The sequence below is a fragment of the Schistocerca piceifrons genome, chromosome 9 (assembly GCF_021461385.2).
Source record: "Schistocerca piceifrons isolate TAMUIC-IGC-003096 chromosome 9, iqSchPice1.1, whole genome shotgun sequence".
In the NCBI taxonomy this organism is placed as follows: Eukaryota; Metazoa; Arthropoda; class Insecta; order Orthoptera; family Acrididae; genus Schistocerca; species Schistocerca piceifrons.
In genome coordinates this window covers 56,056,910-56,081,354 of record NC_060146.1, presented here as the reverse complement: position 1 = coordinate 56,081,354, position 24,445 = coordinate 56,056,910, and the positions used below count along the sequence as shown (strand labels likewise).

The 24,445-nt window shown below is 41.3% G+C and overlaps 1 protein-coding gene across 2 annotated transcripts in view; it reads right to left on the bottom strand.

Annotated features, from left to right (window-relative positions):
* Window positions 1–24,445, bottom strand: part of LOC124716906 (probable 4-coumarate--CoA ligase 1) — a 488,949-nt gene that overhangs the window by 84,816 nt on the left and 379,688 nt on the right. For both annotated transcript variants that reach the window (XR_007005668.1, XM_047243467.1), the window contains exon 6: window positions 17,591–17,769. Coding sequence is in view for 1 of the 2 variants with exons in the window: in XM_047243467.1 (XP_047099423.1) it covers window positions 17,591–17,769 (179 nt within the window). In the remaining variant the exon portion in view is untranslated. The remainder of the gene's footprint in view (window positions 1–17,590; window positions 17,770–24,445) is intronic.

Genomic DNA, 24,445 nt, shown 5'->3' with positions numbered 1-24,445 from the left:
GCAAAGGCAACCCTTTGTTGCACAGCTCATACGGGTATGGCCTGGTGCGTTTGAATTTTGAATGGAAACATGTGTAGGCTCTTTCTCAGTATTTTCTGCGTGCTGGAATGTTTCAAACCAGTCTCAGATGCAATTCTACGGACGGATGACATTGGATTTCACTGAGTAATTCCAGAAACTGTGGCGACATTTTCAGCCATAACTGCGGGTTGCTTGTGGCAAACATGCCCCACTAGATCATCAGTTATGCTGCCTGTTCGTTGAAATTTTGCATAGAGTGTACGAATGGTTTTCGCATGGGGTCCTTTTGGAACATTAAATCATGCTTGAAAACTTCGCCTTGTTGCCGTAGGACTCTCTTCTAACCCATGGTACTCTAGCACCAGAAAAACGTGTTGTTCAATGGAGTACACGGTTTTAATCTCTTCCTTCAGTACGCTAACCTCCTTTCACGTTTCAGTAGTGGAACTGATCGCTCTGGGCTTCGGATCACTATTTATACTAGGCATTACGTATGGCGATTACAGCGCCATCTGTTAGCAGCTTTTGTAACTATTATTTCAAACTGCTGTATAAACTTCTTACAGCTTTCACAATAAACATACCGTTTACTGCATTCCTCTATCGATCTTTGTTTTCGAGATATTTAATTTTGAAATCAGGGAGTTCTTTTCTGGACACCCTGTAGATATGAATCGTTGTCACCACCAGCAGCCTATTCCAAAGGTAGATCTATGTCGGTCTACAAGTTGAAATGGGTCAACAAGATGTCATTGCCTGACTCCGTCTTCACTAGCTGCAGGCCTGCTGTCTGTACCGAGACCGAATGCTGCCGACTCAGTCACTACTAACTGGCAGCCACCTGCTGGCTACCTTCTGATCACTGTTGGCTGCTTACTTTTGGTGTTCACAGTTTGTACCCAGTTTATCCTGCCACCCAGACACCATTGCCTCTTTGAGCAAACACTGTTGCTGTCAATCATGGCCTGTCGGACACACATCACCATTGTGAGCTGCCGTCACAGTTTGATTCTGCACTCTCCAGTGCATCCTGCACTGAGCCACATATTTGGAGCAGCCATAATAGCCATAGTGACTGGCCATACTAGCCTCTCGCCACCTCACCTGGGCTCTGAGTCAATGCCACTGCTGCAGTGCTGACCACATCACCAATCCTGGACCCACCTACCAGCTGCCCAAAGGGAAATATTGAAATAGATGACAGAGGAATAGAGAAACGATTAAAATCGCTCAAAAGAGGGAGGGCCACTGGACCTGATGGGAAACCAGTTCGATTATACACAGAGTACGCGAAGGAACTTGCCCGCCCTTCTTGCAGCGGTGTACCTAGGTCTCTAGAAGAGCGTAGCATTTCAAAGGATTGGAAAAGGGCACAGGTCATCCCTCTTTTCAAGAAGGGATGTCGAACAGATGTGCGGAACTATAGACCTATATCTCTAATGTCGGTTAGTTGTAGAATTTTGGAACACGTATTATGTTCAAGTATAATGACTTTTCTGGAAACTAGAAATCTACTCTGTAAGAATCAGCATGGGTTTCGAAAAAGACGGTCGTGTGAAACCCAGCTCGCGCTATTCGTCCATGAGACTCAGAGGGCCATAGACATGGGTTCCCAGGTAGATGCCGTGTTTCTTGACTTCCGCAAGGCGTTTGATACAGTTCCCCACAGTCATTTAATGAACAAAGTAAGAGCATATGGACTATCAGACCAATTGTGTGATTGGATTGTAGAGTTCCTAGATAACAGAACGCAGCATGTCATTCTCAATGGAGAGAAGTCTTCCGAAGTAAGAGTGATTTCAGGTGTGCCACAGGGGAGTGTCGTAGGACTGTTGCTATTCACAATATACATAAATGACCTTGTGGATGACATCGGAAATTCACTGAGGCTTTTCGCGGATGATGCTGTGGTATACTGAAATGCAGGAGGATCTGCAGCGAATTGACGCATGGTGCAGGGAACGGCAATTGAATCACAATGCACACAAGTGTAATATGCTGCGAATACATAGAAAGAAAGATCCCTTATCATTTAGCTACAATATAGCAGGTCAGCAACTGGAAGCAGTTAATTCCATAAATTACATGGCAGTATGCATTAGGAGTGATTTGAAATGGAATGATCATATAAAGTTGATCGTCGGTAAAGCAGATGCCAGACTGAGATTCATTGGAAGAATCCTAAGGAAATGCAATCCGAAAACAAAGGAAGTAGGTTACAGTACACTTGTTTGCCCACTACTTGAATACTGCTCAGCAGTGTGGGATCTGTACCAGATAGGGTTGATAGAAGAGATAGAGAAGATCCAATGGAGAGCAGCGCGCTTCGTTACAGGATCATTTAGTAATCATGAAAGCATTACGGGGATGATGGATAGGCTCCCGTGGAGGACTCTGTAGGAGAGACACTCAGTAGCTCGGTACGGGCTTTTGTTGAAGTTTCGAGAACATGCCTTCACCGAGGGGTCAAGCAGTATATTGCTCCCTCCTACGTATATCTCACGAAGAGACCATGAGGATAAAATCAGAGAGATTAGAGCCCACACAGAGGCATACCGACAATCCTTCTTTCCATGAACAATATGAGACTGGAATAGAAGCGGGAACTGATAGTGGTACTCAAGGTACCCTCCGCCACACACTGTCAGTTGGCTTGCAGAATATGGATGTAGATGTAGATGTAGTAGATGTAGATGCCACATGCCATCCATTATGGCAGGCTACTGCGGAGCTAAGCACACTTCCAGCCCTTGTCTTGTGGGTGTTGGCTGCCATCTATTACCATCACAGCATTTGTTTCAAAATGAATATACAGTTTTAAGGCTTTGTAGCATTTATTACATTCATCTTAAAATTATAAATATATGTCAAATGGAAAAGCAAGTCAAACAGGTTTTCTTACAAGTGTTTGATGTGAGCACTGTTTGTCATTCATTGTGTCATCCCTGACCTTGGCCAGTGTATCTGAAACAATTGTTGCAACAGAAATGCCGGCCGGTGTGGATGAGCAGTTCTAGGTGTTACAGTCTGGAGCTGTGTGATCGCTACAGTTGCAGGTTCGAATCCTGCCTCAGGCATGGATGTGTGTGATGTCCTTAGGTTAGTTTGGTTTAAGTAGTTCTAAGTTCTAGGGGACTGATGACCTCATAAGTTAAGTCCCATAGTGCTACGAGCCATTTGAACTATTTTTTTTGCAACAGTGATGTCTCCAAAGTCAGATATATCAGCTGTTATCAGAGCATGGTCCCTTATGAACCATCAAAGGTAAAAATTGCATCATGTCATATTGTGTATGAATGCAGAGGTCCTGAAAAATCAGCTCTGTCAACTGGCCCCTTGCGGCCAATCCAGCAGTCGTGTATAACTTCGTTTAATCATTTGCGGTGGCACAAATTAAGTTCTGTGGTTCAGCTTCTTCCAATTAAGGAAACAGCCATAGTTTTAGCACATCAAAATACAGTTGCTTCACCAAAAAGGAAAGGCCCATAAACTTTACGCCAGAAATGGCACAAAAAACATTCTATTTAGGGGAGTCTCATTGCAACTGTCCCATCTCGTTGGAATTTTCTAACCCCCCCAGATATGCACAGTATGTGTGTTTTTAGGCAAAATGTCCCTTCATCACTGAAGAGGACATGATCCAGAGAAACTTCATTGTCATGTAGCAACATTTTGGTTGCAATGCTGACATGTAAACCATAGTCTGTAGGCTTTAGAGCTTGCACCAACTGCAAATGATGATGATGTAGTTGCAGGCACCTCCTTAAAAGTCTCCAGACAGACATCAAAGGAATTGCTGGTTCATGACTTGCCTTCTGAACTGATTTCTTGGGGCTACATGTGAAAGGCTCTCACTCATTCACCATGTTGTTTGGTTACTCATTCGATAATCTCTCTTTTGTGCACACATATACAAACAAAACTGTTTGAGTTGCTCTTTCATTGGACATATTATTTACAATTGCAAGTTCAATGTAATAAATTTTACAAAACCTTAAAACCAGTGCACACATTTAGAAACAAGTATATGGTATTGCTGTTTTTATGATGGAACATTGGACAACCATCTTTGATCAATCCACCACACCACTGTAACAATGCTTAGAGTGGTGAACTGCAATCCTTCCTGACCACTAACAGTGCAGCTCTACAAACCACCATACAGGGAATTCACTCCTAACCGCTACAACTTACAGGGTATGAGTTATGCAACTTCTTAAAAAAATTTTTACAGCACATACAAAAGTCAAACTGACCATTGAACACACCAACCAAAATTCATTTCAATGTTCCACAGTGAGCCTGGGTTTCACATGTATTGCTACAAAAAGTTTTCGTGTACCTACTTAGTAAAGTGATATGGTAGGAAACAAATGGTTAATAGCTATCTTTGCATGGATTTATTTCATTGAATCAATATACACTGAAGCACCAAAAAAACTGGTATAGGCATGTGTATTCAAATACAGAGATATGTAAACAAGCAGAATATGGCACTGTGGTTGCAATGCCTATGTAAGACAACAAGTATCTGGTGCAGTTGTTAGATCGGTTACTGCTGCTACAATGGCAGGTTATCAAGATATATATATATATATATACACACACACACACACACACACACACACACACACACACACACACACACACACACACACACACACACACACACATATAAAAAAGGGATTCCGGACTGGAGCAGATTCGTTTGCCACGAAGACCTAGGCTGTAGGGAAGGATCTGCTCCAGTCCGGAATCCCTGAAGCATTACACCAACAACCTGACAACAGCTTTCACATCCTGCAACTACCCTCCCGACCTGGTACAGAAGCAAATAACCAGAGCCACTTCCTCATCCTCTCAAACCCAGAACCTCCCACAGAAGAACCACAAAAGTGTCCCACTTGTGACAGGATACTTTCCGGGACTGGATCAGATTCTGAATGTGGCTCTCCAGCAGGGATACAACTTCCTCAAATCCTGCCCAGAAATGAGATCCATCCTTCATGAAATCCTCCCCACTCCACCAAGAGTGTCTTTCCGTCGTCCACCTAACCTTCGTAACCTCTTAGTTCATCCCTATGAAATCCCCAAACCACCTTCCCTACCCTCTGGCTCCTACCCTTGTAACCGCCCCCGGTATAAAACCTGTCCCACGCACCCTCCCACCACCACCTACTCCAGTCCTGTAACCCGGAAGGTGTACACGATCAAAGGCAGAGCCACGTGTGAAAGCACCCACGTGATTTACCAACTGACCTGCCTACACTGTGACGCATTCTATGTGGGAATGACCAGCAACAAACTGTCCATTCGCATGAATGGACACAGGCAGACAGTGTTTGTTGGTAATGAGGATCACCCTGTGGCTAAACATGCCTTGGTGCACGGCCAGCACATCTTGGCACAGTGTTACACCGTCCGGGTTATCTGGATACTTCCCACTAACACCAACCTATCCGAACTCTGGAGATGGGAACTTGCTCTTCAATATATCCTCTCTTCCCGTTATCCACCAGGCCTCAATCTCCGCTAATTTCAAGTTGCCGCCACTCATACCTCACCTGTCATTCAACAACATCTTTGCCTCTGCACTTCTGCCTCGACTGACATCTCTGCCCAAACTCTTTGTCTTTAAATATGTCTGCTTGTGTCTGTATATGTGTGGATGGATATGTGTGTGTGTGTGCGCGAGTGTATACCCGTCCTTTTTTCCCCCTAAGGTAAGTCTTTCCTGTTTGTTTGTGTGTCTGTTGACCAGCCAGCACTTTCATTTGGTAAGTCACATCATCTTTGTTTTTAGACATATATATGGAGTTATATTTGGTGCATGAGCAATACCACACAGCATATCCAAGGTATGATGAAGTGGGGATTTTCCTGTACAACCCTTTCACAAGTGTACTGTGAATATCAGGAATCCAGTAAAACACTGAATCTCTGACATCACTGCAGCCAGAAAAATATCATGCAAAAATGGGACCAATAATGACTGAATAGAATCAATCAACATGATAGAAGTGCAACCTTTCTGTAGATTGCTGCAGATTTCAATGCTGGACCATAAACAAGTGTCAGCTCGCAAACCATTCAACGAAACATCATCAATATGGGCTTTCGGAGCTGAAGGTGCACTTGTGTACCCTTGATGACTGCATGACACGAAGCTTTATGCCTTGCCTGGGCATGCCAACATTGACGTTGGACTGTAGATGACTGGAAACATGTTGCCTGATCGGATGAGTCTCGTTTCAAACTGTTTTGAGTGGATGGGCGCGTATGGTTATGGAGAAAACCTCATGAATCCATGGACCCTGCATGTGAGCAGGGGCTGTTCAAGCTGGTGGAGGCTCTTTAGTGGTGTGGGGCGTGTGCAGTTGGAGTGGTATGGAACCCCTGATACATCTAGATATGACTCTGACAGGTAACACTTATGTAAGCATCCTGTCTGATCACCTTCATCCATTCATGTCCATTGTGCATGCTGATGGACTTGAGCAATTCCAGCAGGACAATGTGACATGCCCACACATCCAGAATGGCTCCAGGAAGACTCTTCTGAGTTTAAACACTTCCGCTGGCCACCAAACTCCCCAGACATGAATATTATTGAGCATATCTGTGTTGCCGTGCAACGTGCTGTTCAGAAGAGATCTCCATCCCATCATACTCTTATGGATTTATGGACAGTCCTGCAGGATTCATGGTGTCAACTCCCTACAGCACTACTTCAGACATTAGTCAAGTTCGTGCCACGTCATGTTGTGGCCCTTCTGCACACTCGTGGAGGCCTTACGAGATATTAGACAGGTGTACCAATTTCTTTGGGTCTTCAGTGAAGATGTGACTGGTTTCCTAGGTTCACATGATGGAATGAGTATTCCATAATTTATCATGTATGTTGTGTGGGTATATCAATGAAGTGCAGTATGAGGAAGTTTGTAATTTATCACGTAGTAAATGCAATGCAGGTTTGTGCTTCTGTGATGCTTCCACTGACAAAATGGAGAGATGAAAATAAACTATCATTATACAGCTTAATGTTATGCTTACTTACAGCTGGTTGGTCAGTTCAGTGGAGGGGACTGAACAGTGAGGTCATCAGTCCCATCAGATTAGAGAAGGATGGGGAAGGAAGTCAGCCGTGCCCTTTCAAAGGAACTGTCCTGGCATTTGCCTGAAGAAATTTAGGAAAATCATCGAAAGCCTAAATCAGGATGGTCGGACACGGGTTTGAACCAATGTCCTCCGCAATGCGAGTCCAGTGTGGTAACCACTGCACCAGCTTGCCCTGTGCATGCATACAGCACATAAATTAGAAAAAAGGTGTCACTTTGATCAAAGCTACTTCTTCTTTAGCTGTATTAGATGGTTGCTGTTTTAGATTAATATTTATTTAAGTGCAACAGTATGTTTCAAAGAAAATAATTACCTACATCCATAACTACACACATCTTTTTACAAAACATTACTACTTGTCATGTAGCTTTCAGTGAACACTGCTAATTGCCATGCAGCTAACAGAGCTTTCCACCCCTCAAATCCAAACATTCGTATAATTTGGGTAAGAGCAACTAATGAGGAATGTTTGATTTTGATGCTAATCTGTAGGGGATTCGCAATTTCTTGCTTTAAGTTTATGTCCGAGCTTGTTGAACACCTTAACACCAGAATACATAACCATACTTTGAACCTAGACAAGGAGAGAAAATCTATATGAAAATTATTTTTGTATCTTTTACTGTGATTATGTACATAATAGTTGAGCTGAAATTGATTTTTATTATTAGCAATAAAAACTATTAAAAACCAAATGTAGAAATTGACTATATTGAGGTATAGAACCAACAGAGGACTGAAGCATTCAAAATGATTGGAAAAAGGTCAGGTCATTCCCATTTTCAAGAAGAATCATTAAACAGATGCACAAAACTACATGCCTATATCTCTGATGTTGATCGGATGTAGAATTTTGGAATATTTTTTATGTTTGTATGTTATGACATTTCTTCACACTGAAAAATCTTTACTGTAAGAATCAACATGGGTTCCGAAAACAATGATTGTACGAAACCCAGCTCACTCTTTTCATCCATGAGATCTACAAATCAATTTATACCAAAACCCAACTTGATGTCGTGTTCTTTTACTTTCAGAAAGTGTTCAGTTCAGTTCCTTGCTGAAACCTAATGAACAAAATATAAGTGCACAGAATACCAGACCAGCAATGTAGTTGGATTTAAAAGTTTCTAACAAACAGAACACAGCATGTCATTCTTAGCAGAGAGAAATCTTGAGTCATAAAATTAACTTTTGGTGTATCCCAAGGGAGTGTTATAGGACCATTACTTTTCACAAAATATATATAGATCAGGATTTTTCAGGAAGAAACTGTTGTACAAAAAGCAACTTGTAGCAAAAAGTGGGAAGACCAGCAGAGGATTCGCAATTTCTTGCTTTAAGTTTATGTCCGAGCTTGTTGAACACCTTAACACCAGAATACATAACCATACTTTGAACCTAGACAAGGAGAGAAAATCTATATGAAAATTATTTTTGTATCTTTTGGTGCTTGCTGCTGGGATTGGCAGTTAATTTTCAACATAAACAAATGTAATGTAGAGTGCATAAAAAGGTAGAAAGACACATTATTGTATGATTACATAATTACAGGTAAGGTAGGTGCCAGGCTGAGATTCACTAAAAGAATCCTCATGAAATGCAGTTCATCTACAAAGGAAGTGGTTTCCAAAACCCTTGTTCAACTTATACCTAAATATTGCTCATCAATATGGGAACCATACCAGATAGCATTGGTGGAGGAAATAGAGAAAATGGAAAGAAGAGAAGTTTGTTTAATTATGGGATCATTTAGTAAGTACAAAACCATTATGGAGATGCTCAGCCAATTCCAAAGGCAGTCACTGCAATAGAGGCATTCTGCATCATGGTGTGGTTTACTGGTAAAGTTCAGAGCACATATGTTCCTAGAAGATTCAATGAATATATTGCTTCTTCCTATGTGTGTCTCGCAAAAAGATCTTGAAGCTAAATTTACAGAGGTTTGAGCTCAGACAGAGGCTTATCTCCTATCTTTCTTCCTACAAACCATTCTCAACTGGAAGAGGAAAAAGGAGAAAAAATTGTGATACCCAAAGTACCCTCTGCCACACACTGTAAGCTGGCTTGTGGAGTACAGCTATAGATGCAAAGTATTAAGAAATAAATATTTCATTCAGTGGGAGGTATTTAGTAAGCAATACTTCTGAGATCTGTGTTTGTAAATTGCTTATGTTTTTTTATGTTCAATTCCATTGGGAACTGTGTGCATGACAACTATGCTACTGTCAGTGTATTTTGGACAAATGGCAGCATCAGTCATAAAGATTGAAATACTCTATTTGACAGACTGATTTCGGTCACTGTGTGACCTTCTTCAGTGCTAACTCTTTGAAACTTGTATGCCCATATCAAAATAACACAACATTTTCTATGAGGTGCAACATGTACTGTGATGATTACTTCCAACAGATATCTTCAGTTTTAATGCATACAATAATTCAGAAATTATGAAGGGCATATCTTGTCTATAAAAGATTGGTTCCTCTGCAATTTCTTGTCTAGACAAGATAGGATCTTCTGTAATTCCAAAATTATTGTATGCAGTAACAGTGAAGATATCTGTTGGAAGTAATCATCACAGTGCATGTTACACCTCATAGGAAATGTTGTGTTATTATGATATGGGCCTACAAGGTTTGAACAGTTAGCACTGAAGATAGTCACACAGTGACCCAAATTGATCTGTAAAATAAAGGATTTCAGTCTTTATGATCGATAATGCCATTCAGCCAAAATGTATTGCTTATTTTTAACAACAAACCACTGAATGTCGCATTGCTGTTTGTGGTGGTACCTTTAAAAAATACACAATTGTCTGTGGAATTTATGTATGTTTGCAGTTCATGAGTGTTTAACAATGGTGGAGCATTACTCATTACAGGAATTTGCAATATGCATTTAATGTTTAATGCAGCAGGATTTGTATTTTTTTATCACTGCATCTACACATCATCATTGCATTATATTTTGAATTTTTCCATGGTTATATTAATTTGCCTTCTTACAAGTGCTTGTCTCCTGAATCAGGTTTCAGAGCATTTGCTTCTTTTCTGTATAATTTGTATATATTTTTATTTTCCCTGTGTCCTATACATTGCTTTTACCTGATACCCCCATTCTTCAGCAAGATGGGAAAATGTGATCCAAAAAATCTTTTATTAATTGCCTAACAATATAAAACGTCTAACAGGTAGCAAAGAAAATTAAAAATTTACAGTGAAATCATTTCTGCAGAGGAACTCCTTACGTTTTTAGGACAAGTTTTCACTTAAAACTTTCTAATGTGTCCAATTTAACTTGGTTTTTCACTTTTCATTATCAACCTACTCCCTCAGATTTAATTTTGTTTCCCCTTATTTGATCCATTTCAACCTTTTTGTGATTTTTCCCAGGTGTCCCAGAGTATTTTTTCAATTTTTTTCACACATAATTTTATGTTATTTACATATTTTTATGTGCTTTTTCCACCATCATGGATCCTTGCTCCTTCCATCTGTGTCAATACAGAAAAGTTTCCTTATTCCTAGGCAGAACACAGTCCCACATACTGTTCCTGAGTTGTTACTTGGCTCATGTAATCCCTCTAAGTGACCTTATCATTAAATTACCCATCTCCGGCTGCAAACCTTCCTTCCACAATGACCTCCATCTGTTCAGATTTCACCAATCCTTAGCCCTCATCAACAGTCCTGCAAAACCAAATCAATCAGGCCCAAACCTCCTCAGAATACCTGCTCTCCAGGAACTAGAACAACATGCACAATCCCACCTTAAAAGACTCTCCATCCTGCTCACTTTCTACTCCCACCTTGGATTGCCACTGTCCACCACATTTACAGCAACCTCCAAGCCTCTCCCACATCCCTCATAGCTGACACCTGCTAATTTACCCCACACTCCAGAATGCCCTCCCACAACCACACATAATTCAGAACCTAAACAGACCCTAAACACAGTCGTGAACCTTTCCTCCAAAAGCCTTAGCTCTGCAAAAGTATCAGGCCTTTTCAAAGGTCACACCTTTAGCCCCCACTCCCAAATTCAATAATGCAGGATTTGTTAAAGATCTTCTCTCCTTCTCCCCGTCCCCACAGTGGAAACACTTTTTCGCCACCAACCCTAACAATCAGACGCAACCAAAGACCAATGATGAACCCTGCCTGATTCAGTTCACTCGTCTATCCAAGCGTGATCCACCACCACTGCCCCCAAATCACCCCCTGTTAGCTTACCAGAATTTCTTAACCCTGAACCTTTCCTCACCATCATTCCCCAAATCCCTCAACATCCAAACTAACCTTGCATCTGCAGAAAGAACCACAATCCACCATCTAAAAACTGATCATCACCTTATAAACCTACCTGTTGACAAAGGCTCCACCACCATTGTTTTGAACCACAAGGATTACCTGGCAGAAGGACTTCACCAGCTGTCAGATTCACCCACCTACAAACCCTTCCATAATGGCCCCATTCCAGAATTCCAGCAGGATCTTCAGTCCCTCTTCAAATCCTTAGGCCCAGCCCAGAATGTCTCCCTCGAGTCTGTCTCTCCTCTCCTTTCCACTCACCACACCCATACCTTCAACACACTTCCTAAAGTCCATAAACCCAACCACTCAGGATGCCCCATTGTGGCCAGTTAAGAGAATCTCTGCTCTTGTAGACAAACACCTTCAGCCTATTACCCACAACCTACCCTCCTGTGTAAAAGATACCAACCATTTCCTCCACCGACTCTCCACAGTTCCTGTTCCTTTACCACATGGTTCCCTGTACATCACACCTCTTTTACACTAACATTCCTAAAGCCCATGGCCTTACAGCTATTCAGCGCTACCTTTCCCAATGCCTGACAGATTCCAAACCAACAACACCTTCCTAATCACCATGGTCAACTATATCCTCACCCACAATTATTTCTCTTTTCAAAGCATTATCTACAAACAAATCTGGGGTAAGGCTATGGGCACTGCACGGCATCTTCCTATGCCAACTTATTCATGGGCTAACTACAGGATTCTGTCAAAAATACCCTTAATTCCAAACCCCTCACCTAGTTCAGATTCATTGATGACATCTTCGTGATCTGGATTGATGGTGAGGACACCCTGTCCACATTCCTCCAGAACCTCAACACCTTCTCCCCCATTCACTTGACTGGTCCTACTCAACCCAACAAGCCACCTTCCTTGATGTTGCCTTGCAGCTCAAAGATGGCTAAATCAGTACCTCTGTCCATATTAAACCTCCAACCACTAGCTACGCCACCAAATCCATACCAGGCAGTCCCTTCTATACAGCCTAATGACCCACTGCTGTCACATCTGTATTAACGAGCGGTCCCTCGCAAAATATACTGAGGGTCTTCCTGAGGTCTTTACAGATTGTAATTACTCTACAAATTTTGTACAAAAACAGATCTCCTATGCTTTATATTTCCAGTCACTCAAAACTGCCCAAAGTCCCACCATCCAATCACAAAGAAGCATTCCCCTTGTGACTAAGTACCACCCAGACTGGAGCAAATGAATTACATTTTTACCAGGGTTTCGACTACCTCTTGTCATCCCCTGAAATGAGAAATTTGCTATCCACTATCCTTCCCACCCCTCCCACAGTGGTATTCTGCCACCCACCATACCTACACAGTATCTTTGTCCATCCTTACACAACCTCTGCTCCCATTCCCTTACCTCATGGCTCATATCTCTGTAATTGACCTAAATGCAAGACCTACCAATACATTCTCCCACCACCACCTACTTCAGTCTGGTTACAAATATCACATATCCCAACAAAGGCAGGCCTATCTGTGAAACCGGTCATTGATCCACAAGTTAAGCTGCGATCACTGTTCTCCATTCTACATGGAAATAATAACCACAAGCTGTCTGTCCGCATGAATAACCACTGTGGCCAAGAAACAACTGGACCATCCCATTGCTGAACATGTCACCCAACATAACATTCTTTATTTCAATTACTGCTTCACAGTCTGTCCCATCTGGATCCTTGCCAACAACATCAGCTTTTCTGAATTGTGCAGATGGGAAGTCTCCCTGCAGTATATCCTATGTTACAGTAACCCTCCTGGCTTCAGCCTTTGTTCATTGCTATCCTTACACATCTAGCCCCTTCCTTGTTCCCATTCCAGCACTACACAGCTCTCTATTCCACCAACAGTCTCAGTCCGTTTACTTCTCTTCTTTTCTGCTAACCCCCCCCCCCCCTCCTCCCCTCTCCCCTGTGCTCTGTCTATACCTCCTAACTGCACCTAGCTGCCCTTCTCTCCACCACACTGTGTACGCTCCCAGCACCACTTTACCATCTGCCATCTTTACCTTGCTATCCCACCCCTTTCCCCATCCCAGCCTCCCTACTCCCACCCAGTTGCCTCTCTCATCATGCACTGCTGCTTGCAGTCCGGCTCGAGCTGCCCGGGGCTGTGGGTGTGTGTGTGTGGAGCTGCGTTTGCACGTGAGTGTGTGTTGTCTATTTTTGACAAAGGCCTTGTCGGTAAAAGCTCACTTTCCGATAGTCATTCTGTTATGCCTATCTGTGACTCAGCATCTCCACTATATGGTGAGTAGCAACTATCCTTTTCATAATATTCTTACATTCCATCCAGGATTTTCCATTGTTTAGTGTATAAGTCGTATACATTCATTTTCCCTGTAACAGATCACCACAGTAGGTGTTCAGTTGCAGACAGGCACAATGAAAAAGACTGCTTAAATACTTAAACTTTTGGACAAAGTCCTCCTACCAAAGTAGAAAACACAGTGGTGACTGTCTCCCGATCCTTAGGCTCGTCTGTGACTGTGACTGCATCTGATAACAGATGCTTTTGGGCCTTAGTGCCAGGGGACAGTGGCGAGATATGTAAGAGTTGTACTTCTGGCACCGTGTGCCGCAGAATTTGAATCCGCACCAGACGTCATGGACGTCAAAGACCCATAGAGGTCTCTACACCATTGCGCTGCAAGCTGTGGCGGCACTCGCCTCCTGGCCCGCTTTTAGTGTGGGGGTGCCACTGTGGAACACGTGGTCCCAGTGGCCAATAGCGGCGCCCCCGAGAGCGACTTAAGCGCCGGCCACTCGCTCAGCCAGTCAGTCTAATCTCGCTTACGTCAGTTTACACCTCGCTTGCACTAGACTGCTTTCTTCCTGGTTTGTATACAAATTTGTTTCCTTGTGACTCTGTTGTCGGTCTCATCGTATTCATTCTGTCCTACATTGGTCGTGTCCATCCTTTTCCGTTGTGTCGTGGTTTGCGAGCCTCTCCGGGGATCCTGCCGCGCCTTCCGTCAGTGCTACCCCGTGACCGTCCTGGTCACAGTTACAACAGTACTTGTGAGTATATGTTTGTGTTTTCTACTTCAGAGGAAAATCTGTGTCTGAGAGCTTATACACTGACATGACAAAAATCGTGGGATACCTCCTAATATTGTCCTTTGGGCCAGTGTTGCAACAGTTCATTGTACCATGGACTCAACAAGTTGTCAGAAGTCCCCTGCAGAAATACTGATCCATGCTGCCTAACAGCATAACTGTGAAAGTGTTGCCAGAGCAGGATTTTGTGCACGAACTGACCTGTCAATTATGTCCCACAAATATTCGATGGGATTCATGCTGGGCTGTCTGGATGGCCAAATTGTTCACTCAAATTGTCCAGAATGTTTTTCACATCAGTCACACACAGCTGTCATCCACAGAAATTCCATTGTTATTTGGGAACTGGAAGTCCACGAATGGCTGAAAACGGTCTCCAATTACCTGAGCATAATCACGCCAGTCGACGATTGGTTCAATTCGACAAGAGGACCCAGTCCATTCTGAATAAACACAGTCCATACCATTGTGGAGCCACCACCAGCTCGTACAGTGCCTCGTCGACAACTTCCGTCTACGGCTTTGTGGGGTTAGTGTGGCGCTCGAACCCTACCGTCAGCTCTTCCCGACTGAAAATGGGACTTGTCTGACCGAGCCACAGTTTTCCAGTTGTCTAGGGTGCAACCAAAATGGTCACAAGCCCAGGAGAGGCACTGTAGGTGGTGTTGTGAAGTCAGAGAAGGCACTCGATCAGTCATCTGCTGCCATAGTCCGTTAATGCCAAATTTTGCCACACTGTACTAAGGGTTACATTCATTGTACACCTTACATTGATTTGGGTTGGGTTGGGTTGTTTGGGGGAGGAGACCATACAGCGAGGTCATCGGTCTCATCGGATTCGGGAAGGAAGTCGGCCGTGCCATTTCAAAGGAACCATCCCAGCATCTGCCTGGAGCGATTTAGGGAAATCACGGAAAACCTAAATCAGGATGGCTGGACACGGGATTGAACTGTCATCCTCCCGAATGCGAGTCCAGTGTGCTAACCACTGCGCCACCTCGCTTGGTCCACATTGATTTCTGTGGTTATTTAATTCAGTGTCAGACGTCTGTTAGCACTGACAACTCTAAGCAAATCCCCCTGCTCTCAGTCATTAAGTAAAGGCCATTGGCCACTGCATTGTCAGTGTTGAGAGGTAATGCCTGAAATGTAGTATTCTTGGTACACTCTCGACACTGTTAATCTCAGAATATTGAATTGCCTAATGATTTCCAAATTAGAATGTCCCATGCGTCTAGCTCCAATTACCACTCCGTGTTCAAAGCCTGTCAATTTCCGCCGTGAGACCGTAATCCCATCGGAAAACTTCTCACATGAATTACCTGAGTACAAATGACAGCTTTGTGAATGTAGTACCCTTTTATACCTTGCGTATGTGATACTACCACCACCTGTGGTTGTGCATATTGCTACAGCATGACTTTTGTTGCCTCAGTGTATATTTTAGCAGTCTTTTTCAACATTTCTGTCTGTGACTCAAGAGCTCCTGTATGGAGTGTGTAGGAGTCTATCCTTTCCAGATTGTTCTTATTCCTTCACGGACTTTCCATTGTTTTACTTTTGTTGTTGAATTTAAGTATGTGCAGTTTCAGAATGTGCAGCATAAAAATACTAAATTTTTACTTATCTTGGTCAATTCAGGTGTGGTCCACTAAGAATGTGAGTGGTGTTGAAGGCCACTACATTATTTTTGTTATTAAACTTGAAGGTCTAATTTTTTTCTACTTCTGTCTTGCCTATTTGCAGAAGTAGAATTTAGCCTCCAGTAAATCAATACAGGCCTGCCATACCCTCTCCTTTTAACTTTACGAATAACACATGTGAGAGAATAAGTGTGTCTAATTACCAACTACTGGAACAGCAAGGCATACTCACAAGTATGCTTAAGAAATCTTTTTTTGTTTTTGTTTTTCATTCTAAATCCATGTGCAATGATTTATTAACTCAGTGGTAGTTCAAAGAATTGAGGTCGACATTGGGAAGTTGTTAGAAAACAAGTTTAAAGCTATTCAAACGTGCAGCTATGCCCATTTTGTATCTGTTTCCACACATCAAATTATGGTTTATGATATGTGATGTGGCCTTGCTCACTGGAAGATGCTGACCTTGCACAGATACTTTCACTTAATTTTGTAGTATTCATACTGTAGTAAATTATTTGACAGTAAATTAAAAGAGTTTTTGCCTGAAACTTTTTATTCTCTAGATGAGTTTTTTAACAGACAAATAGACCACTCCCATGCATATGAGTTTGATGTTTCTGTGTTAACTGTGTGTATTATATAAAAACGATCATTTTATGTTCTACAACACATATAACTAGTCTTTCGTAGCAGATAAATCAAGCTGTATCTTTATGTGATCTCTTAATTATGTTCTATAAGTCATAATTAGGCCCCTTTTTATTTTTGTGTGTAATTGAAAATGACTTATTTGTAAATTAATGTAATATAAATTACACCCATTTAATAAAATACATGTTTTGACATGTTCCACTACTTGCATTTACATGTGCTATTGGATCTATGGAATAAGAATCTACAATAAATAAAGGAAAAGATAAAAATGGCTCTCAGCACTATGGGACTTAACTTCTGAGGTCATCAGTCCCCTAGAACTTAGAACTACTTAAACCTAACTAACCTAAGGACATCACACACATCCATGCCCAAGGCAGGATTCGAACCTGCAACTATAGCGGTCATGCGGTTCTAGACTGTAGCGCCTAGAACCGCTCTGCCACCCCGGCCGGCAAAGGAAAAGATAGACTGCTACTCACCATAAGGATGACACCCTGAGTTGCAGACAGGCACAATGAAAAGACTCTTACACACAGTTTTCAGCCAAAGCATTCTTCGGCAACAAAAGCAAACACACATTCATTCACACAAACAAGCACTCTTCACACACGCCTAACTACCCTCTCTGACAGCTTGGACTAGAATGCCAACCTGGAGTTTTCATTGTTTTAAATAAATAAAGTGCACTTTTACTCTTTGTCTAGACAGTCACTGCCAGAAATTGGTGCAACTGTTACAGAAGTGTGCCTCACCTGTGGACCCTTTACGAGGAGCTCGCCAGTTTCTCCAGGACCCTGGTCGGTGCCGTCCTTCAGCGAGACGATGCGAGCCTTCGTACCAGGGGCCAGTTGGCCACAGCTGTCATACTTGCTGGTGGGCCTGTCCAGGGGCATCACGGTCACCACAGGAGACGATTCAGTCATCCCAAAGCCTGGAATGTGAGCAACATCATAAACTTGGCCTTGGAAGGTCTTCAGTGGTTTGTAAATAATGAACAAGTTAAGGATGAAATGTAGCAAAGTGGAACTGCTACACTTGCTCTTATATGACCCTTAACATAAAACTGTTTTTTTATTTTTATTTTATTTATTTTTATTACGTGCTTGATACACACAAGGGGTAGGTATAAAGTTTTTATGGTCACCTAAAAAAAATAGAGTTGTGTACTTAATTTTTTGTTGTTTGCAGGTTCGTTTATAGACATGATACACACTGGAATCCCCATGTCACCATATTTTAGCACACTAAGAGAGGGGTAAAATGGCACAGCACCATTTTATTTTTGCTCCTGTGGCAGTGTGGTACGATATGGTGGCATGGGGATTTCAATGTGTGTCATATCTACAGACATGTACCTGAAAACTACACAAAATTAGTTACAAAACTCTAGTTTTTTAGATGACAGTAATAACTTCATAGCTACCCACACATACTGCATTTACATAAAATATCCTAATCTTTTTGTTAAGCTGTAATTTTCTAAATATTATTCTTCAGAGAGCCATTTACACACAGCTGATTACAACCCTGTTTCTATACTACATAAAGAACATCTCGCCGTTTTCCAAATTTTTTATTTTGGGGCACAGTATTACTCAAAAATGTTAGCACACAATTACTCAAAATTTTGGATTGCAGGCACTTCAAAAGTTCAATGCTTGTTTATAGCCATTAGGTTATCTATACCCAAAAATGTATATTTTTATTAGGGAAACATGCTAGTCAGAGAAATATTTAGAATGTAATATTTAGATTTCTAGAAACTTTTGGGTGAGATTTACTAACAAAGAGAGGTAGAAGTGTGTTCTCAAAATTCTAATCACTAATCCATTCACGTTCTGGATCCTATGAAGAATGAGAACCCTCAGGAATGTGGACAAAGTATTAATTGACAGGACAAAGCTGTCATAAAATGTTAATGTCCAAACTGTATTAAAATGATTATCAGTATGTGGTCTCAGGGTTTCTTGGCATATATGCTGTCTTCCAGGTTCTTGAGTGTACTGCTGGATCCAATCACTGAAGGTCCACAATATTTTGGGAAACAACCGTTCTGCCATTATCAGATGGTGCTGATGGAATGATGTGTCTGCCCTGTGCTAGCAGTATTTATAACTGCTGGCCCGGAATTTGTACCTCACCAGCCCCATTTGTTCATGGTGGTGAGCACTGTGCAGCTGCAGTAGCAGGGTGGGGAGGGGAAAGTGTCTTACTTGCCTTCCTCCCACTGTCTCTGTCACATCTTGCATCAGTATGTCACGCTCTGCTACAACAGAGCTTAGTATTGTCTCCCATACTTTGCTCATTTGGAAGCCTATGTCCCTGTTGATTAAATTACCAGTCTTATGGATTTAAATTGGTCATAGACAACCATCATTTGAAGAGACACTGTGTCAAACACACTGGGTACAAGATATTACCACGAAATCAACTATTCAAAAATATTTTAAAAAGTTCTGATTAAATTCAATTTGCTCATTGCAGTGTGCAAAATTTGCCTGCTTATCAATTGAAGACATAAAATCTGAAAATGAGTCAGTCCATGATCATATTTTTGGCACTTTATTTTACATGTCTGTCTCGATCACACAAACTTTTACACTTCACTATTACTTGTATTGGCTACTGCCATCTTCAGATCATAAAATAGTCTGATGTAGTACCAACATCAAACTAAACATTTGGGTACATAGTAAGTGAGCACTTACTATGTACCTAGATGTTTAGTTTGATGTTGATACTACATCAGAATATTTTATGATCTGAAGATGGCAGTAGCTGAAACCGGTAATAGTGAAGTGTAAAAGTTTGTGTGATCAAGACAGATCTGTGAAATAAATTTGCGTGTTTCATGCCAAGTTCATCTCTGAGTGATGTTTTTATCATCATATGTTCACCAAATACAATTGTATTCTGTGAATAGATGTGTTCCTTGTACTGAATTTTAAAATTACACCTAGTTTCCCCTATATAGGAAGCTGTTGAAGGCATTACAGTTAATTTTATAGACACCTGAATGTAAAGTTTGTCATGCTTCTGAGGTCTTTCATGACAATATCACATTTTGAAAGTGTCGTTAATTTGAAAACCAGTTCTGATGTTAGCTAAAACAGCTTTAGATTAACTGTGAAATTTATCCACTGACAGTCAAGTCAACATATTCAGTTTCTTGTCTTTATCTCGCTTTATTTTTTCTTTCAGTCTTGTTGAATATGTTTGTGAATTCTGTTTTCTTATAGCCATTAGGCCCTTTTAGGATCCTTTGCTAGGAAAATTATTGTGTGTCTTTTATAATCACAGTTTTTACTACTGGTTCCTTGGCTTTTTATAATTTTATACAGTTCCTAATAGCAATAGTGAATAACCATATTCTTTTTGTTTTATTGGATGAGTGGTCCTCAAGGTTCCAGAAATCATTTATCTTAGTTTGTGCTTGACTATATTTAAAAATGTTAAAAATAACTGCTTCATTATAGTTTTTTTAAAAAATACACAAAAAATTGAAATGTACACCTGGGACATGTGAGCTGAGCATTCTGTCACCCTCTATGGACACAACAGTTCCATTTTATAAGTACAAGACATAAGCAGGCATAGCAGTTGATGTCAGTCCACAAAGATATGGGCATTAGGTGACTAATCAATGTGTTACTTTTGTAACAAGATACTTGGTATTATTTAATAGTAATTTTGTATTTTTTCTGTTTTACTCTATTAGTTTTGATAATGATTCATAAGAGGTGAAACCAGTAAACTGTCATCAGTAAATTCAATGTGACCAAGGAAATTGTGAATATGAGGTGTGTTTTTTAAGTAAGTACCATTTTGAAATTAAAAAAAAAGTGCTAAGATATCTCAATAATTTTATTTTTACATGAAAGCCTGTATCTTAATCTACTTTTTTACATAAGTTCTGTCAATATTGAGGCACTTGTCATAATGTTGTACTAGTTTTTGAATACCCTCCTCATAGAAGTCTGCCACCCGACTTGTTAACCAGTGCATCGCCACTGTTTTTGACTTCGTCATCGTCTTGAAGACGCTGACCACCCAGGTGTTTCTTCAAGTGCAGGAACGGATGGCAGTCACTGGGCACAAGATCAGGGCTGTATGGAGGATGATCTAGAGTTTCCCATTGAAAAGATGTGATGAGATCTTTGGTCTGATTCGCCACATGCAGACCGGCATTGTCTTGCAGCAAAATGATGCCCTTGCTCAACTTCCATTGACTGTTGCTTTGATTCTGGTGTGACGCAGGCCACCCATGTTTCATTGCCCGTAACAATTTGGCTTAAGAAATTATCACCATCATTGTGATACCACTCAAGGAAAGTCAATGCACTGTCTAAACGTTTGGTTTTGTGCACATCCATCAGCTGGTGCTGTTGCAAGGTGTGAAATGAGGAGTAAAGTATGTAAGTGGAACAAAGATGAATGAGGAATCATTCTAGTGATGATACATTCTGAAAATGAGAAAACTGACAGATATACTGCATATGATCAAAAACTAGTAGGACTGATTTTCTGTAGGCCAGATGAATCAACAGAGGGGAGGCTGACTACCTGGTGTATAGTGATGAGGATATTCACAAAAAGAACACAACCTCTGGCAGTAGTGTGTAGGCCTGGAGAAGGTGGGATAATGTTTCCTTTGAATCACTGTGAAGTAGTGTCATCACATGCAGCATGGAACAGAATCTCAAACAGCACTACGCTGTGAAGTTTTGCTTCCAATTTGTAAACTCTGTCACACAAACCTTCAATAATGAGCTTACCAGGGATGAAACTTGGGGGCTTCCAATATGACCTGGAGACAAAACGCCAAAGTTCGGGATGGCACAACAACATGTGCCCATGCGCAAAGAAGGCCTGGATGAGCCAGTCCTGAGTGTAAACCATGCTTCTGGTCTTTTTTGATCATTGTGGCATCACTCACATGAAGTTCATACTCCCTGAGCAAACCATGAATGCACAGTTTTATGTGGAAGTGCTCAAGAGATTGTAAAAATGAGTCAAGCACGTGTGACCAGACATTGCTCATTCCTGGAAGCTCCCCCACAACAATGCTCTCTGCCACACTATGCCTTTCTGCGAGAGCAGATGTCTCAGTATGGCACTGCCACATTGCCTCACCCTCCCTACAGCTTAGATGTGGTTTCACCAGACTTCTTTCTCTTCCCTCACCTGAAACTGGACATGAAGGGATAATGTTTTGACACTGACAAAGATGTCTGAGACTATCAGCTGCATACCGGTGAGCAACTTCCAAAAGGTGTAGGTGGATCGGTAAGCACTTTATACTTGGTGTGTCAAAGCACGAGGGTCATACTTCAAAGACTATTAAGGATCTGTACTGATATGTGCAATAAATTAATTTGTGAAAAAACCTGCCCTGCTACTTTTTGGTTGCACCCTGTAAGCAACTTTGACAAAGGCTGCTTGCCTGGGGAAATGATCATCTCAGAATTGGAGCTGGTCAACTGCTTGCCTATTACTGTCATGAGAACCTATGGACAGTAATTTAAGGATGCTGAAACCACAGAAAGGCAATAAGGTGCCGAATGTCCACCCCTCATCACAGAACTTGGAGGTTGGTGGCTTACCCACTCTGTAAAGAAAGTTAAATGGCAATCTGCGCAAGGCGTGATGAGAGAGTACAATGCTGGTGCAGGAATGAATGCTTCAGAACACACTTTTCAGTGCAGATTGTCAACGCTCTACATGTTCCCCTGTTGACCCAATGACATTGTCAGTTGTGACTGCAGTGGACACAGGATCATTAAGATTGGACTGTCAAACAATGGCAATTTGTCACCTGGTTTGGATAAATCATTTTACTTGTTACACCAGGCTGATGGTCATGAATGGCTACTTCAAAGGCTAGGTAACATACTCTGTGATACAGATGCAGGCCAATTGGGACAGTATTATGCTATGAGAGACATTCATCTGGGCTTCCATGAGACCTCTTGTAGTAACAAAATACTCCATGTTTCCTGTGGACTACGTGAACATTATTACAGATCACATGTGTCCTTTCATGCTTGGTATCTTCCCTGACAGCAATAACACCTTCCAACAGGATAACTCTGTGTGATAGCTAACTCCATTTGATGTCTTAGCCACCAAAAATGCCTGATCTGAATCTGAAGGAATACATCTGAGATGCTGCTGGACACCAGCTCCACACCCACAAGGCACCAGCCTGTAATTTGTGTGAATTATTTGATCTGTGCACAGACATCTGCTACACATACCTCTTAAAACCTGCTAAAATCTTGTCAAATCCATGCTATAAAAAATCACTGCTGTATTGCTTTCTACAGGTGGACCAACATCCTGTCAAGCAGGAAGTCGTAATGTTTTGGCTCGTCAGTATACAAGGTGTGGCTATAAAATAATGTGGATTGCATTAAAACATTTAATTTCAAAAACATACATATATTTCATCCTCAATATACTCTCCTCCTCTATCCCAATACCACTCCATGTGAATATTTCATTGATAGAGACAGTGCTCTAAGTCCTCCTCTGTGAACTCCTTGACGATGTGTGCCACTTTTTCACTTATTGGTTCAACGGACTGAAATATTGTTTCTTTAAATACACATTTGACCCTACAGAATAGATAAAAGTCATATGGTGCTAGGCCAGGTGAATAACACTGGAATGCTGTATTTTGCTAGAAACCTCTTAACAGACAATGTGGCATGAGCCAGAGCATTATCTTGGTGCAGAGTCCACAACCTGTTCTTACACAATTTGGCCCATTTAATAATCTGACCTTTACAAATCTGGTGAAGATGCAAAGTTCCCCGAATATCAAAAAAAACAATCATCGTCACTTTGAATCTTGATTTATTCGTTTGAGATTTTTTTGCTCTCAGTGAATTTGGGCCCTTCCATTGCATGGATTGGCACTTAGTTTCTTGATCATAAGTGAAAAATGAAGATTTATCACTTGTTTTCATTTTTTCCAAGAAGCTAGCATCATAAGTGAAAAATGAAGCTTTATCATTTGTTTTCATTTTTTCCAAGAAGCTAGCATCATTTTGAATGGTATTCAAAGTGTCAATACAAACATTTTTGTGGGCTTCTTTTTGTTCAATTGTCAGAATTTTTAGCACTAGTTTTGCACAAATTTTCCTCATCTTAAATTTTTGCATAAAATTTGCCTTGTGCACTCTTTGTCAATTCCTACAGCTTTAGCACTTGATTGAATACTCATCCAGAGGTCAGAGTGAATCAGATTACCTACTTTTCCAATACTTTCATATGTTTTTGATGTTGATGAGGGTTCTGCATGTGAGTCATCTTGAAAATGCTTGAACTACTGACAAACTCACATATGGGATAAACAGTCTTTACTAACAGTAAAAGAAAGGTTTCAGTAGCAGTTTTTCAAAGTTTCATGTGAAACTTCATGGCAATTTGTTGCTCTATTACTACACTTACCTTTTTTGAGCAAAACAAAATAATAACTCTTACACAAATGAAGGCCGTAGCTACAAAGATTTGTCTACAAACTCCAGATATGCCACATTTGACTGAGAAGCCTTCACCAGTCCCATAATTTTATAGTCTTCATAGCCACACCTCATATTTGA